This window comes from Lutjanus erythropterus, chromosome 19 (genome assembly GCF_056507025.1).
Source record: "Lutjanus erythropterus isolate fLutEry1 chromosome 19, fLutEry1.hap2, whole genome shotgun sequence".
Lineage (NCBI taxonomy): Eukaryota > Metazoa > Chordata > Actinopteri > Lutjaniformes > Lutjanidae > Lutjanus > Lutjanus erythropterus.
In genome coordinates this window covers 30,112,130-30,132,566 of record NC_139335.1, presented here as the reverse complement: position 1 = coordinate 30,132,566, position 20,437 = coordinate 30,112,130, and the positions used below count along the sequence as shown (strand labels likewise).

At 40.0% G+C, this 20,437-nt stretch overlaps 1 protein-coding gene across 2 annotated transcripts in view; it reads left to right on the top strand.

Annotated features, from left to right (window-relative positions):
- LOC146310086 (junction plakoglobin a-like) overlaps window positions 1-20,437 on the top strand; it is a 146,402-nt gene that overhangs the window by 70,059 nt on the left and 55,906 nt on the right. For both annotated transcript variants that reach the window (XM_084743686.1, XM_084743687.1), the window contains exons 2-3: window positions 8,222-8,276; window positions 11,601-11,834. In XM_084743686.1, the coding sequence (XP_084599812.1) occupies window positions 8,261-8,276; window positions 11,601-11,834 (250 nt within the window). In that variant the 5' untranslated portion in view covers window positions 8,222-8,260. The remainder of the gene's footprint in view (window positions 1-8,221; window positions 8,277-11,600; window positions 11,835-20,437) is intronic.

Genomic DNA, 20,437 nt, shown 5'->3' with positions numbered 1-20,437 from the left:
ACCTGTAAAAGAGAGGGAGAAGAACTATGCAAAACTGTCAGCAGGAGGAAGGACAGCAAACTTGCTCGGTCGGGCTTGGCCAGGCAAAATTCCAGCTCACAAAAAGTACGGAAACTTACCACTGAAGAAGTGGGCGTTCTGTGGCTGTACCAGCCTGAGATGGCTTCTTCTGGGGATGACGTCCAGCTGTTCTGTCACCAAGTCGACATTCTCTCTGACAGCTTTTCAACACAAAAAAACAACACCTTGTCCTGGAAGGAAGCATTTGCTTCTGTATATACATATACAGCATTAAAAACACAAGATCACACAAGCTTATGCACACACACTTGTAAAAAAAATGACGTATTGGCTCACAGCCACATGCAGATAACACACACATTCTTATGCACACTCACACACACACACTACATGGGTGTTATTTAAGCAGAACAAGGTGGCAGTTAAGCTGTCAAGATGTCAGTCACAGTGGCCAGTCCATTATTTTTGTCCACAGCCTTCTTTTAAAGTCGCCACTTCCCATCTGTACACCACACATCTTACATGTGGAAATACATAATAATATATTTTGAACTCTTTAAAATGTATGATCAAAGAAAAATAATAATTATTGATGATGAACATATCTAAGAAAAACTTGGTCCCATTCTGAAAGGATGTTTTGCACAGTGTGCTTTGCACAGTCTTTTTTAATTTAATTCCTAAACTTTTAGCATAAAGTTTTTACAGCCTGTTTCCACCAGAAAAATGGCTGCATAGGTCATCTGTGCAAGCAGTTTATTAAGACCCATGTTTTCATGTTTCATTGTTGTGACCTCCAATGGCTGTAGTAATTACGAGGGACCTGAATATAGAGTTAGAAAGTCTGCATGCAGAGGAGGTTGGGGTGAATGGATGGATCAGATATTGAACTTTCACCCAGGAGATCAGGTTTGTTTTCCATCAACACAGTTCATATGATTGTGACATAAGCACAGTAGATTGAAGACTTGGCCTATAAACCTTCTCACACTACTGGATAATCTGGGCCCAGCATCGGTACCAACCTGAGGTTCGGCCCAAATTTTTCCTCTGACTCTCAAAACAGAAAACTTTTGTTGTGCTTTGTTATTCTGGGGACTTGAAAACTCACCCTTTTGAAAGCAGATTCCAGAGTGTAATCTTTTAAAAATGCCAAATGCCAATATGCAGTTCCTGTGATGTCATGTGCATGCATGTTTTCAGTCAAACATTGCATGTGAGTAGGACAACAACAACTGTGCACTATAGAGCTATGTTTGTACTGTTAACTCTACTGAGTTTAGTAATACTCCTCCAGGAAAATGTAGATTTGCTGCACCATTACTGTGATCAGCGGGGACTGATTTCGAATGTGCATTCGCCATCATCCTCTTGTTTGTTTGTACTCATTGCTCCATAGAAGAAAGCGTTTGCACACAGGCGCGTGGTGCCTAGCCTGGCATGCATACTAGCATCGTCACGATGTTCTCATTTGAATGCGCAACTTTTTTTTAAACGCTTTCGGCAAAAACTTGGCGTGAAGAAAATCGTCCCTAAACTCTTGTAATGTGGGGTCAGCATAATCGTGTAAGTGTAAAAATGGTGCAGAAGACCCCCACCAAAATATGAACTTTTACAGCTTTTACTTTCAGTGTTTTGGTTACAGTGACAAAGCAACAAACACAGACAAGTGAACCAGACTGTGTCTCTAGTCATGAATTAGGCATTGCTTTTACCGCTGCAGGGGAATGAGATAGCTTTTACGACAGTGCAGACACTGGCTTATATGTCACCACACACACACACACACACACACACACACACACACACACACACACACACACTGAAACAACTGACAGGGTATTTTATTGTCTCTCTCCACTCACCTGCCTTCCTCTCTGGCTCTTACCCTCCCCTTTTTCTTCATCTTTCTTCACATCATCATCAGCCCACCTGTTCTCTCTCCATTCTTTCTTATACTTCTTTCCACTCATGTTTCTTTCTCTTCTCAAATTCTCTGTTTCCTCTTCTGTCCATATACCTTGCAGTGTGTAATCACCAATTGGGGAACACTCCAACATCCAGTGACAAAACTTTCCATGACATTTAAACTCCACATGTAACCTACAGAGTCTGCTCAGTTTTAATTAGGCAGGGACTCTTACAAACATATGGAGGCGCAGAGCAATTTACACCACACTGACAGTCTGCTCAGGAGGCCCCACAGTACACTGCTGGAAAGGGTTGCCTCTTTAAAATGAGAAGAGATAAGAGAAAGGTTTTGTGAATGCAAGTGGAAAATAGATTATAGTTGGGTCCAGAGGCAGGCTCTCCCGAAACACATTTTTAACCGTCTAATGAAGCATTCTGGTGCACTCTGACATGGAAAGAGAGGGAAAGATGTGTGACATTTGGTCATTTCTGTCAATGAAACCTGTTGTGGCTACCTTTCCTGGTCAGAAGGACGTGACAGTGGCACTGCTGCTCACCTGTCCTCTCTGTTAAAGACATATACTGACTTGAGTTTAACTGCATGTTCAAGTGCATCATTTCATCATTGTCACTTTACGTCAGGTTTATTCAGGGAACCTGCACAGTTAGGTTGGGCTGTAGTTTGGGGCTGTACGAGCATTTTAATTGGATATCAATATGCAAATAAGGTTGGTAGAACTGCCGGACTTGTCAGCAAATGCAGCATGATCAAGGGAAGTGATGCAGGATGCTCTCATAGGACGGCATCGACGAGCAAACTGAAAGTCACTTGACAGATGGAAACAGCTGTAGGCTACTTTTCACTAGCCCCACTAACTATGCTAATTTAATTAACTTATGAAGAAGTATTCAGAGCGTGGATGTATCAAGGAGAACATGGATACAGCGTTGCAGCTCACGCAAACTATAAAAAAACTTCAGTTTAGATAATGATTTCCTTACTTCGATATACTTGTCATATTCAGATATGCAGTGTTGATTGCTGGGTGATGTGTGTGTTGATGTTGTAGAGCGCTGTCCATGGTTCTCTCTTTCTCTTTTATTGTTTTACTTTCCCATACAAAAGCCTAAAGCTGCATGGGCATACACTGTACGATTCAGGCCCCAGTTTTGAGCAGCACGACTCATTTAAGAGTTGGACCAATGTTCTGCTTCAACCAGACCATGTCCTGATGTGATCTGACTGATCTGTTCCCCTGCAGATTCTGATTGGATAAAGATTTACACCTGCATCGACCCGCGATTTTCCCAACACGTCCTCACTCACAAACTCATCAAATACGTACTCAGTGGCTCAATGCTTCAAACTATGTAGGTACCCCTGTCTGTGCAGGGCTCTATGGTCAAATTACCAATAATAAATGTGCAAGATCCAGGTAGACTTTCAAAATAAAAGCACTAAAACTTCTTGTTAAAATAACATTAGTTATATAAGTTAATGTAAAACTTAACTATTAGTTTTAACATGGCACACAAACCCCGGTCTCCTGGTTTAAAGTCCTGTCTTCGTTTGACACATCCATCCACCCACATCCACCATATGTAAACTTTTTTGCTCCTTATACTACATCACTTGACCTACAGCATCATCCTTTGAAGGAGACTCTGACCAAGCTGCTGTATTGAATGCATTGGGAGTGAGAAAGGTCTGTTTTCCCAACAATACAAGATTTCCAGAAAGACATCACATTTTGGCATTTTTTGTTACTTAGAACTTAGAATTTGTGCTTGTTGTGGGTAAATACTGGTGTGCTCACACAGGAAGTGAAGCAAATCTTCACCTTGTGTAGCACCAAGGTTATGTGGATGTGAGACTATTTCTGTTATTTCCCTCCATTCTGTCTCCATGTCCCTCTCCTTTCTATGTGTCTGTGCATTCACAAAGTAATTGAATCAGAGCAGAATCTGATGTGTCATGATGTTCATTCTAGGGATGTTCCTAGTGACTGCTTTCCCTGCTTAAATGAAAAATGAGCTTATAATAGTCAACTAGTCTAACAGTAAGAAAAATGTTTAACACCGTCCGAAAAAAAAAACTTTGTATTAAGGGCCATTTGAAGCCGAGTCAAGTGATTATATACCAGTTTATTCTGTCAGTCTACATTTAACATTATTTTCATTTTCTAGATTAAAACACTGTCAAACTGCGCTGGTTTTACGAGCTGTCATGTGTCTGACTTTGCTGATATATACATCCGGGGATTGCCTAGGCGATCGTACATGCTGGGCGAGAGGGGCTGATGGGGCTGCAGATCTTAGAGGCAAGAGATAACTGGCATCGTGCATGAATGATATATTGATAAATAGTTTAACCGACTAATATTTCTGGTGCCGACTAGCGAGGGTATAGTCGATTAATCACGCGCATCCCTAATTTTAACATAACACACAAACCCTGGTCTCCTGGTTTAAAGCTGCGCTAGTTTTACGAGCTGTCATGTGTCCGATTTTGCTGTTATAAACATCTGGGGTTGCCTGAACTAACAGGGCATACGCACTTACGGCATACTACAAGAGGGAACATCTGATGGGGCTGCAGCACCGACTAGTGGCGGGCGGCTGCATAACACCTAAGAGGCAACAATTAACTGGCATTGTGCATGAATGAAATATTGGTAACTAGTTTAAACGACTAGCCTTTCTAGTGCTGACTAGTGAGGATGACAACATTTAATTGTGTATTTGCTGATTGCGCACATCCCTATGCCCTCTCCTCTGAAGCTCCCTACAGCAGCTGTCTGTTAGTGAGCAGTGGCTCTTTCCACACAGTCCTCCCCACACAACACTCTGTAAAGTGATACACAATCTTTTTATCGAAAATTTTCAACTCACACTCTCTGCTGGTGCAGCAGCGGTGCTTGCAATACTGTATTAAATGTGAGTCATTTGGGCCTTTAGTGGATTAGGGCTACGAATACTGGCTACAGGTCACTTCTAAACTGCAGTGGCTCTGTAGGGTCAGATAGAATGACCAGTAAAAAAACAAAACACACTGACTCACACTGTAAATTAAGGGAACATAGTAGCCTGTTGGTATGATTTGCAGTTTTAAAAACTACTCATAGAATAATACATGGGTATTGTACAGGGCAAAGTCTATAATACATCAACCTGGGATTTATGTATAAAATAGTTCAAATTTCATTGTAAATATATTTTTTTTACAATCCTTGGGGCTCATAGTTTGTCCAGGGTTAATGCCATTCTTTTTCTGATCTATTTGGTCTTGATTATTGAACTAGTTCTCAAGTGTTGTTTTGGTATTGACTATTGTGATAAATTTGGTACTGGTATCAAAGTCAGTATTGTAACATCACTAGCATAAATGAGATCTGTGCTTCATGGTGGAAGCACATCTGTCTGTCTGTAGCGCTCCTCAGACCAGCAGTCTGTCCTGACTCCCAAATCAGGGGAAAGCGAGCACAGAAATCTTGAAAAACCAGATAGGAAAAAAAATCAAGGTTATTTGCACTTAACCTTTTTGCCTGCAGGTTGATATTATATCATTAGTCATCAAAAGAGCTGCAGTCATCATCATTGCTAATGATTAGCTCGCTTCCTGCAGCCTGCCTCTATTGATTAACCAACACAGCCATCAGACAAGTGAGGTGGTCAATGTTAATTTAATCAGCAAGGAGGCTCACAATGAAAAATTTTAACTTTAATTCTCTGCCGAATTTGTACCACTCAGGGCAGCTGCTGCTGTGTCCCAGTGGGCAGAAAATCTGCTGTAATTGAGAGTCAATTGATTTTATGTGGTCCGATTATGTTATTAGATAAGGTATGTCCACGACGCTGAGGAGATCTGAGGACACATTTAATCTCACACACTCACACACACACACACACACACACACACACACACACACACTGTATGAATGATTGTAGTTTGGGCTGGTTAGACAGGCTGGATGTCACAGTCTTTTTACACAGCCCAGGGAGCGCTGAAATACCATCCTATCAAATATACACCTTCTTGTCCCACATTGTCCCCTCACCGCAAACACCTGAAACTTTAAAACTGCAATAATTAATATGTATACAGTATTTTATATTTAACCTAGACATGATTACTATTAAGAATGTTAAACTGTTAAATGTGGTCCTATTTGCAAAGATGGGAAGTCTCTAAGTACAAATATTTTGTTATTGTACTTACAGTAAGTCGATTATGCAGGTATCTGTACTAGAGTTACATAGTTAATTGCAATCCCAATAAAACTGTAGAACCAGAATCAAATTGCCATTTTTTGAAAAAAATGTGTGAGAAAACAGCATTATAACGAAGTACTGTAGTTCTGCAGAGATGACCTGGCCTAAAAGTTTTGTTCTACACATGAAAGAAAACATGTTTCTTTGGTACAGACTTCAATAAATATCACATCATCATGATGTTCATAATTTTTTTATGTTAACATGAAAATTGTAATGCAATACATCATTGTGTGGATCATTTCTGCTAATTCTATCACATATCGCAATCACAATTTCAGTCAATAATTGCAATATTTCTTTTTTTTAGTCATGCAGACCTTATCTGTACTTTGCTTGTGTATTTCTTTCTCTTTACAAAACACCAGTCTGTATCTAGGGTCAGTGTTTGGTTTGTCTGCTCTGGGCTACTGTAGGAATATGGCGTTACAACATGGCAGCCTCCATGGAGGAGGACACATTGTCTACTGTAGATATTAAGGGCTCATTCTACAGTAACAAAAACATAATGGGCCTCATTCAAGAACCACTTGTGCGAACAGATTTGTTCTTAAGTGGTGCGTACGAGTGATTTCAGAGAGCTTGTGGGATTCACCAGTTTTCTTGTATTTTGAATTTTCTTTCAGATACAAACATGATTTCCAGTGGTTGAGTTTGAAAAATAAATTACACTTGATAATTATGTTGACATTATCCTGTTTGACTACACTTCAAATGATAATTGTTATGCTTCAGTGGCAACAAGCCCACAGTCAGGACATGCTGCTGTTATGGCAGAACAAGAAAAGAGATAGGAAGAAAGAACCATGTGTAGCTGATACAGGACAAAGGTGTGAGTGTTGCTTAGGGTTATTGCTGTTGTGTGTCGGTTCGGGTCCCCTGCGTGGACGTCTAATGAAAAGATACTTTACTTGTTGTTAGATTTCTGCCATATTCTGAACAGATATCCCCCGAAATCTGACACACTGGACCTTTAACACCAAACAAAAGAACAGCAACGTTAAAAAGGTAAAGCGAGAGCTGCGTAGTTGTGATTATGACATGACTCCGTTCTTGTGCTGATGGAGTACACGCACGCACACACACACACGCTTCACACACTTCTACCTCGGAGTGTAAAGTGTAAATTCCCAGCAGGCAGTGGGGGTCTGTGAAGGGCTCTTGGCAGGGAAGATGAGACGCTGTGACCTTTCACCAGCCTGTGCTTCTGGGACTTAGATAAGTGTGCTCTCTGGAGTTTCTGCGCTTCACTACATTGACATTTGTGTAACTTGCCGATGCTCCTCAGGCTTTTTTCAGCTTTATGGAAAGAAATAATTTCTTATCACAACAGCAGTAACAGAGGAGAGTGTGTTCTTTACAACCTACAATAAAGAGCATCTTCAAGTTCATTATGGATGTTATAACCTGCTACTGCGCATGGATCCGAGCCAAAAATCGTATTTAGTGAGAAAACAGCTGAGTCTCAAGCCAAAGCATCTAATATATGTTTTCTCTGGCCTGTTGTTTCAACCCAAACCATCATGTTTTCCTAAATCTAACCAGTATATTTAGTAAGCCCATAAACCTAACCAAACTGTGGTCATTACCTAAAATTTCTCAGGAAGCTTGTATTTTGAAAGTCTAACTGGACGTTGCATATTTGCTAACTTGACCAGAGAATGAGAACCTGTGTACTTTCATACCTGTGTGAGACAAAATAAGACGCTGAACAATGATGTTGCTCGCGTATGATCGTTTTTTTGAACTGCAATTTTCGGATATTACTTGTTTTTGCAACATTTGGACTAATTGGTGAAGTGGTGGACATGTGACCGTATGTATGTAATGCACCCTTCTGATGAACTGTGTACATATACAGTATTAGGTATTTCTTGAAGGAATGTGAGAAGAGACCTGATTCCTTAACAGACTTTGCAGACTGTGGTGATTAAGCCTTCATCCTCAGAAAATGAATAGCTCAAATATTGCATGCAATCCTATTTGCAGACCTAATGTTCCCTGTCTTTGTCTGCAGGTCAGAGGTCAGTGAAGGCAGTGGTACCAGTGGACGGAGATGATGTCCATGCAAAGTAAGTGTTCTGTCACCACAGCAACCAGACATGTTCTATCTGTTATAGATATATGCCCTACAGATGTAAAGCTCATACGCACAGTCACAACCGTCTTATGTTTGATTACTCTTGTACTTGTACATACAAGTGGAAGTGGTCATCATTGAGATGTAGACGGTTGTATACTAAAGTAAGGTTTATTCACTTTTATAAGATGAGGTTGAGACTTTACTCATCTATTTTCAGATCAACTATATTAATCAATGATAAGAAGCCAAAGCTCTGTATTTACCCCCCCCCCCCCCCCCCCCCAATCATATTGATTGAAAGAGTATGGGACAGGACCTGGTTGATCATCACTCACCTTGGATAAATAATAGAAACCAGTTTGCTTCTTTTACACACATTTGTATGGGTGACTTTCTACAGACATATATTTTACTGCTCTGATGACCCATAAATCATTACTGAATGGCCTTTCTGAGTTTCCCCAAATGGCTCCAAATTGGGTGTCTGCCTAGACAAACCTTAGAAAAAAATGTAAATGCTCAACTTTAGTGTTGTCATCACCACATTTGGAACAGGATATTTTGCAGCCTGGTGGCCGTGGCTCGATTATATATTTCCACTCAAAAGTGATACTAACCAACCAACCAACCAACCAACCAACTAACCAACCAGCTTTGTACTATGGTGCTGTTTAACCAGAGACGTAGCATCTGCCAGGGAAAATGGTCCTACACAAACCAGTGGTTAACTAATGAGTGCTCTAATTAGCCAAATAACATACAACTGTGTGAACTGTAAATCTCATTAAAGCACAAAGTTGCCTTGATTTGGTAGCATGTCCTCATATCTAGACAACATAATAGATCATTTGGCAATCCCTTCCAAAACAGCAACACATATGACTGTTGGAGAGCAGGCCTACTGGTGGTGGGTACACCAGACCTTCGTCATCACGCGATTAACTTTGTGAGACAGTCGCAGTTTGAAAAAAAACTTGGTTAGGGTGAGGAAAACATTGTGGATTGGGTTAAAATAAGGACATTAGTAATGTAAGTAAAGTTACGTATGTTACATAAGTATGTTACTTAAGTTAACTTATGTATGGAAGTTAAAATGAGTCCATTTTGATTTTTGGAGACTTGGATGAAAGTCTGGTGTGTTTGGCCCATCTATCCACTCTGACTACCTTCCTGCATGGACTTTGTCAGTCCTCATGTCAGGTTACCTGACTTCCTCCTTTGCTTCTGTCATAATTTCTATGGCCACTAGACGTAACTGCCTAACAATAAATGTAACTATAGAACATAAGCTGCTTGCACAGATGACCTGTATAGTTGTTTTTCAGGTGAGGGCGGTCTGGATTTGGAAGTTTGCCTAAAATAATATAACCTGTAGCTGTAAGACCTTTTCAATGTACACAGGAGCAGGAGTTGCTGAACACAATGATGTACAATATGTGTATGCAGTGTTAAATTTAAAGAAGAATCTTGGAGTTAAAAAAGCAAAAGTAAGTAGGAATGAACCATTAGTCTCAGAGGCAGGATGTGAGAATAATCATGTTAATAATGTTCTCAGTTGTCTCAGATTGCATCACTGATGATCCTTTGCTGTTAAAGCTGTAATTAATGACCATAGTGATCCTGAGAGACTCTCTTCTTCTCAACGTGAATCCACCAGTAAATTCTCAGATGAAACTCTCAATTTCCTCATTAATTAGAAAGAATAAAGAATACTGCTTTCTACTCAACAGAAATGCACAAGCAGATAATGACAAGCTATTAAAATGTTTATTTTCTGTTTGCCCACAAGCTGCATATTTTGCTGGATCTTCATCATGTTATGCAGTTAGTATGTCTGCTTGTTAGTGTGGTTGCACAATGATTTTTAATTAAATTTTTTGACTTTTTTTTTTCTCCTGATCATGATGCAAAGGTAAAAAAAGAAAAATATTTTTAAAGAACAACATGGTCTCCTTAAAATCAGCTCACTTACAGTGTTCCAAAGTCTATTAAAGTCATTTTAGCTATGATATTTAAGTAAAACATTTCCATACAGTATGTTCATTGGAACAGGTTAGTATGAAGTTCTTTCTTTGTGTTTTCCAAGAATGAGTTTCTTTTAGTGTCGTCATGATACTGGAATTTCTAATTTCGACACAATACCTTGAAGAATATTGATACTCTACACCATTCAGTACATCTTGTATGTTAGCTGAGCACAATGAGCAGTTTAATTGATTAATTAAAAAGCACAAAGCGACATGAATTCAAGCATTTCTGACCGTTTATGCAGTTTGCACAGTAACTTGTGGCTCCATCATGTAAATTAAACAACGCAGCAACAACACAACATGATGTCTGTATCTTTGTATCTGGTGTCAAAGTGTGCGCTGCGCTCTAACGAGGGTTCACTACAACATTTTAAATATAGGTCAAAATTCCCAGTCAAAGCACAAAGCTTCAAGAACACTTATTGATTTATATTTTATCCAAAACACTTCTAGGTGAAATACTGGCAGAGATGGCAGCATATGATGGATTTACGTCCAACAGTTGGCTGCGGCAAAATGCGCTCCTCACTGCAAAAAGATGAAGAACCCATCCAAAATTGCACACCAAGTGAATCAGAGCTTTTTAAGAATTTTGCTTTTCAGTTTTGAATGATCATACAATTTATTAGGCTGATTGTTTCTAAAATAGCAGTGCGCATGGTGCCAGCCATCTGTTGGAGTCACAGCAGAAGGCTCTGAACGCAAACAGAATTGTCTCAGCTCAGTAGAATGACTTTGAAAACAAAAAAATAACTTGTTTTAATGAATTTTGTTTGTTTATAAAATGAATAATTGTAAAATATCATTTCAATGAAGCTGTTCAGACAGACAGTGACCGATCACACGCAGTAAGCTTGGCATTTTATCCTGTGTCAGCTGTGGTGAATGTCAAGCTGCATGCAGCGTGCGCACTTTGTATTATGATCTTTATAATGTTGATTAATGTTGAAATGGCATTCTTCTGCCTCAATAATTATTAATACCACCAGATAGTACACTAAAGTGGTCAGGCTTTGAACCCACAATTCTTGTTAAATAATATGTTATATATTTGCCTGAAATAGGTGATGACCAATATGTTTATACCTGAAAAATAAGTGCATTTCCTGGTATCGTGAGGATAGAACGTCTCATTTTCAGAAAAAAATATTAATCCCTGCTCTTCACCACATCACACTATCTAACATTACAGAGGCTGACATTTTTGCCCCCAGTCTTTAATAAAAGTGGGTGCCCATGAGTATTACTACTGTCTGATGTCAGCCATGTGGTGCTTCCTGCAGTGAGTGAGGCGGACAGTGTGTCGAAGGTGGCGGAGTGGCAGCAGACCTACTACGCCTCAGACTCTGGCATCCAATCGGGAGCCACCACAGTCCGAGATGACGAGAGCAACACGGAGTACAGTGGCCGGAAGAAGTACACTGGCAGTACCACGGCCAGCACTACGACTGCCCCCGCTACTGCCACCGCCGGGGGAGGAGGGGACACAGCAGCTGGTGGACCAGAGAGCCCCACAGGTGAGACTTCCTACAGCACTTAAACTTGGTGTTTGGTTTATTTCTGTCATTGCTTCTCTCTTCAGTCCCTTCATGTTTGTTTCTATTGCTAACACTGGCTTTTGTCATCTCATTCTTGATTCATCATCTCTTTATTTTTGTGCGCCTGGTTTGTTTTCCTCTTCTGTATTTATATTTCTGACTTTTACTAGAGTAAATGAACTGATGTAATATGTAATACGTTGGTCCATTTGCTGGTACATTAATTTGCTCGTTCCTAATTTGTTGGTTTATTTGTTTGCCCATTGATCTGTCCGACACACATGATTATCCCCGACACCACTGAATAAAATTGGATGAAACATACAGTCATTTGATCCAGTGTTAACTTATGATGTGCTTTAAATAGTGATCACGATCTAACATAGTGAAAATGCACTAAATGTGTTCTGTTTAAACGCCGGTAGGACGACTTGTTTTTCTCCTTGCCGACATTCATCCGTCTTCACTATGAAATCAACTCCCACAGTGTGAGATAATCCATCATAGTAAACACGAGGAAACTTCATGTGTTTTATCCTCATTTCACTCTGTTACGCTCTGCTTCCTACCAACCACCTGACATCCCCGGGAAGAAATAAAAGTCTCCTCCAGGAAATAATCCCTCACAAACACATTGCCTTACAAACTTTACTGTCACACTCAGTTGAGACCGCTGACCGTTTCAAGCTCAGTTTGACACCATGATGCCTGTACTTTGGGAACTAATACACCTTAAAATTTTGAATTACATATGGTCTACATGGCAAAATGTCAACTAAATGTAGACAGTAATAAGAGACTTAACTACAGACAATAAATATCACATTTTAGGTGGTGTTTTTCTTCCTTAGTTAACTCCCACATTCCTGCCCATGCACAAAAAAAAGGTAAAAAATCTCATGAAAACACAAAAAAACACACCAATGGATGTGTCTTATTAGGAAGTACTTTGTGTGTATCCAAGCCTGGTATCCACTGTACCATAATGCTCCATTGTTATGTCCACTCTTGCACTGGGTGACACATTCCTTCATTACCATGAACACACACATTGTAGTTTATTTTGACTCAGTCTCATGCACACCATCCTGCTGCTGGTGCACCAATTGTGGATTATACTGCATCTCAAAACTGTTCTCCAACAAATGCACTATTTCCTCTGGTTTGAGTAATGTTTGGTAAAAACTACAGTGGCCAACTTTCAAGCAGTCTTCATCCAGAACCGACAGGCTTGAAGATGAGAACCACAGACAGAGTGAAAAAGTCCACAAGTACTGAGACACACACCAACTAATATTTGTTTTTGGTCTTTTCATTGGATTTGTTGAGAATAGGGCTGTTAATTGATTAAAATATTAAATCACATGATTAATGAGCATGAGTGTCCATAGTTAATCAGGATTAATCGCAAATTCTTCGATATTATTCAAGTGTTTAAAAATAAAACAAAACAAATATTCTTGCTTTAAACAAATGTGACTTTATTAAATAAAATACATTAACCAGAAACAATGTATGAGTTTGAAACTGCCATTCAGAAGACTTTTTTCCTCATCCATCCAAGCTTGTGACTGCAAGCTGATTCATTTCTGGCAACCGATTCAAACTTTATGGGTTGGGCCAAAGGCCAATGTAACAGAATGGGCATTATTTGCAAAAAAAATAGTGGCATTAAAAGGAATTTGCCTTCGCATGTTATTATCGCGTTCACTTATCACCTTGACGGCCCTAGTTGACAATAATAAAAAAGATGTAGAGAATTGCCAGCCTGATACTTTGAAGGGTCAGGGTTAGAGTTGTGATGAATCATTTGAGTCAAAAATCTTAGGAATCCTGAGGGTCAGGTAAACATGCATAGCATACTGTCATCTTCCCATGCTTGCGTGGGTTTGCAGGCACTCTGTGGGAACATCTTTGTGCAACCCAAAATGAATGTGCAGTAGAGGTCTTCATGGGTCCAAACACAAAAAGACCCAGTAAGATGCTACCCGGAACTGAACCAGACCAGTCTGTTATTTGACAGCAGGGACCTTGCTTACCGTGCAAGGCAGCTGAATTTGCAAGATCACGTAAGAATCCATCTTGCCAGGCTTCAAGTTATCAGTTTGTGACCAGAAGCTGTGGTCACGATTTTAGGCATGAAGACAGCAAGAAGTGTCTGTGGAAATGACTCGTCTTGAACAAACAATGGCAGCTCCTGAAGAGTTTAGCATAGATACTGTGATAGCATCAGTTATATCAGAACTGGAGAATCTTATTTATTTCTTTGCTCTTCTCCTGACTGGCTTCGGTAAGAGTTTGATCTGATTGGTCGAAGTTAGCCCACGATAGACAGATGGTTCATCCAATCATCTGCCAAATGCCAAGTGCCTGCCCTTTTCCAAACAGTCTCTAAGGATGACTTCCCAGATGGTTTTCTGTATTAAACCATATGGCATGTCAGGTTAGAGATCTGGACCCATGCAGAACTGAGAAATACTGGACCCCAACCTGAAACAAAGACACAGCCCAGGTGGCACAGACGTTCATTTGCAGGTCGTCAAAACCAAACTTTGTGTCTTACCCAGTGTAATGTTTGGGACCTTCTCTCTTGTGCCTGGCCGTGACACAGATGATCCCTCCTATTTGGAAAGTTGGTTAAATGCGTCCAGATTTTCTGTTCTTCCTCTCGTACTGATAAAGTTTTCTTGTGGCTAGTTTGAAATTGATACCAGACCCGAAGCTGCAAAGATGGTCCTGTTCAGTCCAATGAGAAATGCTCACCTGGTGTATAAGCCACAAATGATCTTACAGAGTTTAAATTTTCTTTTCTTGGCTTGAGGAAATTTTTTACAAATACAAAACCTCCATGGATCAAAAATTCAAAATAGAACGAGTCACAATTGACCTTGTTTGCCTTTTAGGTGTCCTGTCAACAGTCTCCCAGATTGTAAAAGTGGCTTATGGAAGAAATGCTTTTTGGTCTGCAGGGGAATTTTTTGCCACAGTGGGCAAAATTCGAAGCAAGCAGGAGCAGCAATGCCCAGTCTAGTTCTGTTATACACCACTGGGTACGCCCCAGGTCTCTTAAATTGCATCCATGAATCCCTCACTTGCGTCTTAGTCCTTACTTTTAAGAAACATGAGACCTCCTTTCCTATGTGATGACGGCAGCAGCCGATCACAGCTGGATCAGCTGTCAGTTGGCTTTTAACAGCTTTACAGATGTCTGATGGAGTTTGTGTCTGCACACATGTGCCCTGTGTAAAAACTAATAAAGGCACACAGCAGAGCAGCAGTGTGTTACCTGCACATGAAGTCTGCCTCAGTCTGTTTATACTGTGTTGTGTGTCCTGATCAGAGGCAGAACATTTATATTATTTATTCATTATTTACATCTGTATGTAGTAATATTCTGATCATGAATTCATTATTAAATAGCTCAGAACATGACCGTGATGTCTTTTGAACATTAGAAATTATTTATCAAGCTAAATGTTCCAGGGAAAACTCAAAGGATGCAACTCATATCAAACCCGGCGCTCAGGAATAATCAGCCTCACGTGACTGAATGAAATGCGGATAAATTATGTAAAAACTGTGTCTCACTGACAGACTCTCCTACTCTCTAGATGTTTAACTCCATCCATAATAAAAGTTAAGAGGGGAAATAACAGGTCATGAAAAGAAAAATGTGAAGAAGGTTGTTTGCAGTGTTTTTTAGAGATGAGCGGATCGGCTCTGACTTTATCTGAATCTGCATGTGTGCATAGATTATCTACCCACCGGAACCCAAATTATTTATTTTGTCAGATTTCAGAACAGAGCCTCCAGGTGATTTCTTCATCATGTGTCATATCGATGTCTTAGTGTTTACTTTCACAATTTATTTAAATTGTTGGACAGGCTGCCACAGACGTTTCCCTGCATGCAGCTCCTGTGCCAAAATGCATAAACGCTTCTCATGAAAGGGAGAGATGCTTCCACCCGCGATTCATCCTCTAATAATCATAAATTAATTTTTATGAACTGACCCGCCAGATCTGCAGATCAGCTGCAACCCAAGCATCACAGTCCTGCAGTTGATTTATTTTTAAATCGATAGTAAACTAGAAAATAAAATATGAAACATACACTTTCATTTGATCTGTTTTTCACTCCAGTGTGAAGCTCCAGTCATGCTGTGATATATCAGATCTGTCTGCGTCCGATTATTAAATGATGTCCAGTAAGGGAGCGTGCATGTCGATTAAAAGACTTTTGTGAAAGTTGTTCTTGTGTATCCTCGCTCATCGCTCCTCAGAGATCCCTGCTCGCTCCAACGAGCCGAAATAAGGGACTCGGTACGGCCTGCAAGATGGCGGACCAGAAGAACTTGTAGTTCAAGCGAGGAGTGAGGAAACAACAACAACGAAAAAAAAGAGACCTGGGACGTACTCGCTGTCTCTGAGAGGAGTCTGACCTCTGCTCTCTGACCAATCACCTCCTGAGCAGGGGCACTCTGTCGCACAGGTCATTTGGCATCACCTTGTGGCCACAGATGCACTTTGCAGTTTGCTTGCGATAACTGAATGTTGCAAGTTACAACACACATACACACTTCCACCATGATCAGCGCTGTCTAATCACAGCCAGGTTGTCTCAGATCCACTCAGGAATAACACTCAATGTTAAACAGACCTGGGACCTGTAGTAATAGAGCGCGACCAAACCTGACCCAGCTGACTGTGTAAAATGTGGATCCAAACCTGTATGGGTTGAGTGTCGGTTCCCAGGTTTTGGGTGCACCCATGAGGCCCTGTACCATGTGTGGAGCATGCATTATACCAGTGATACAAGCAAATACACAATAGCAGACAAGCAGCTTAAGTGTGAGGAGATGCTGAGTGCAGGCGGGACTCCTACCTTAGCAGGCTTGGGAGGGTTAGTTTAAAATGTATTCTGATACCTGATAACAATGCAGTCAGTATCACAATATTTAAGTAATGTAACTTAATTACTTTTGGATTACCTTGATAGAAAATATGGTGAAATTGTTTAGCCTAGTATAGTGTTTGTAGGGCTACAACTAACAGTTATTTTTATCATCTATGTATTGGTCGAATATTTTCTCAATTAACTGATTAGTTGTTTGATTAGTTCTGTGAAATGTCAAGAAATGGTGAAAAATGTCGATCGAAGCGCAAGATGACATCCTCAAATGTTTTGTTTTGTTTATAACTCCAAGATACTCAGTTTATTGGCAGAGAGGAGTAAAGAAAGCAGAAAATATTCACATTTATGAACCTGAAATCAGAGAAATGTGACTTTTTAAATTAAAAAATTACTCAAAATGATTATTCAATTACTAAAATAGATGCAAATGAACTTAATATTTGATTAAAAATAGATTACTTGTTGCAGTGTTTTGTGTTCCTTGTGAGATTTATTAGTTAGTTCAGCTGTTCTCTCTTTTGTTGGGCAGAACTGATTGATTGATTGATTGATTTAAAGACACCCAGTGAAGCATTTTTTCACTAGAGGTCATAATAATGAATTGGCAGCTCTGTGTACACTGTTTATGGTAGTATATCATTCTTTATATTGCATTTATTTGATTTACTAAATGTATCTGTCATCTGATACCATCTTTTTCTTTTTATCTCTAACTGTCTTGGAATACAGTTAGCTGTTATTTTGTATTCAGAGTATGAAATCTCTCTTACATGTGATCCGTTACTCCCCCAAGACTGCTCCTTATTACTGACATGAACATTGTACCCTCAGTACTTAAACATAAATAGATGCTTTAACATATTTCTGAATCAATCCATTTGGAGTACCAAGTAGAAAAAAATGTTCTCATTGATTTTTTTAAATCAGCTTCTGTGCATCAATAAGACTCTCTGAGGGCCAATGATCTGACTCCTGTAAAGCTAAAACCTGTCAATGAAACTGATCTGAATGCCACAGCTGAGACAGAATGCAGAGGTTGGTTATAGTTCAGTCAATACTAAGCTGAAATGTTCTTAATATCCCTCCTTAGGAATGAGAAAGTGTAATGAAAGTATTTGATCTTCTTACCTGCAGCTAGCTCTCACTACTGCTCTACTGGTCCAGTAGTGAAACTGGGTTGCACTGAAGACTGACTGTTGTGACTCTTTTGAATCTGACTCTTTTGAAAGGATTAAATTATTAATTGATCCAAATATTCTTCCTTGGCTTCTGTGCCTTGAATCTAAGGTTAATAGCTTTGATCCTGCTGATAAGAACATGGTTTGTGTGTGACTTTGATGATTTCCATCATTCGTACTATTTTCCTACTATTTAATCTGATAAATCACATCATTAACATTGCTGTTTGTTTATTAACTTGCTCCTGGCCTCCTGTCATTTTGTGAAAGTGAAAGTAAGTTGAGTATCCCCGCCTTAGGTCATGTAGTTTTATATGATACTGGTATCTTTAGCTCTAGGCTGCAGCCAGCTACGTCCTATGAAAGGCAGACAGATGTAAGTGAGTATCACGCTCATGTACGCACACACACACACACACACACACACACACACACACACACACACACACACACACACACACACGCGTGACCAAAAGCACGATCCCCTCCAGGCTTATGCCTGGCAGGGATAATAATGCATTCCATCCCAGACCATCAAACCCCAACTCCTCACGTATAACTACAACCCCATGTTGCTCATGGAGAAGACTTCTCTTCCCCTGACATGACATAAAACACCAGTCTTATCTTTAAATTTCAAATTATACATATTGCATTTTTATCTGTAAGGATTCACGTGATGTGAATTTCATCCTCTATCTGATAGGGGGCTTGCTGAATTTTTACAGAGTGCAACCTAAAAGTTATGACTGCACATGTGTAGTCAACGGTCTGCAGTGAGTCCTGTCACTCCCCACCACATCATAAATGGATAGTTTACCCATAAATTAAAATTCAGTCATTATCTACTCACCCTCATGCTGATTGAAGGTCAGGTTTAGCTTTTTAGTCCGCAAAACACTGCTGGAGTTTCACAGGAAAACAGCACTGCAGAATCTCCCAGACAATTTAAGTGATTGGTGACCAGTTTTCAAATAAACAACTGAAAAAAGCAGTACAAAATGCCTCCATTTGTGTAATCCAAGTCTCCTAAAGCCCTAACATGCCAAGTTGACTTGAAGGGCGTCATGTACACCATGTTTTTTGCCTGAATCTTCACTGTAGATCCACAGCTTGTAGCCACGTTCACATGCGCACCATCTGAACTGAGAGTGTGTGAAGGTGTGACAAGTGAGCAGTATGTTGGGGCTTTAGGAGACTTGGATTACACCAGATGATTTGTGGTTGTTTTTTTTTCCATTTGAAATCTGGTCACCTTTCACTTAAACTGTTTGGGAGATTCTGCAACACTGTTTTCATGTGAAACTCCAGCAGTGTTTTGTGGACTGAAAAACTAAACCAGACCTTCAGTCGGCATGAGAGTGAGTAAATAATGACTGAATTTTCTTTTCTGGGTGAACTATCCCTATAATTAATTTAATGTGAGTAGGCTGTCTGAATTAATGTTACCACTTTCAGCGTCTCAGTTTGTTCTGAAGTTAAAATTCCAGACAAGAGTTACATATGTAAATAGTTCTGTGAATTCTTGATGGTCACCAGAGATAGTATGTAATACTTGGTGCTCCAAGCAAGCTCCTTCAAACTTTGCTACTTTTGTCCTATCTGTTATTTTTTGCTTTGATTGTTGAAACATGTATCATCTTTGACAGAAATACACTCATAGGCATTAGAAAAAGGAAGCGTGGGGTTTGGATTAAAGAGCAGCTGAACTTGAGATGCTCGATGATGTACACCATGTTTCAACCACCTGACAGAGCAGCAGTGCCATAAATCACCTCAGGATGGATGGGAGAAAGCAAGTATGAGAGCCATGCTTAACCCAGACTCCTCCTGGCTAATGTCCGGTCAGGAAAATGAAACGGACAAAATGGGACTCATGCAAGCCGAGCAACGGGAGAACCAAAAGCTGTCATGCCCACATCTTACAGAGGCCTGCTCCACAACATCCCAGAGCAAGCTATTGACAGGCAGACCAGTTAGGAGTGGGCAAGATGCAACATGCAAGACTGGTAGAATGAGGAGCGGAGGACTGTCTTTACATCGATGATACTTCCTGTACAAACGCAGTCACAGTTGACAGACAATGTCAAACTTTATATGTGAAGATGTCGATCATAATATCACCACTATCTTGTTGCTGCTGTTTATGTTCAACCTGACACAGAATTATTTCCCTTTTATATGTACACTCACTGGCCACTTTATTAGGTACACCTTGCTAGTACTGGGTTGGACCCCCTTTGGCTTTCAGAACTGCATTAATTCCTCATGGTATGGATTCAACAAGGTGCTGGAAACATTCTTCAGAAATTTTGTTCCATCCTCATGTTGTTTAGACCAAATTCTGATACAGCCATCTGAATGCCACAGCAGAAATCGAGACTCATCGGACCAGGCAACATTTTTCCAATCTCCTATTGTCCAATTTTGGTGAGCCAGTGTGAATTGTAGCCTCAGTTTCTTGATCTTAGCTGACAGGAGTGATCCCTG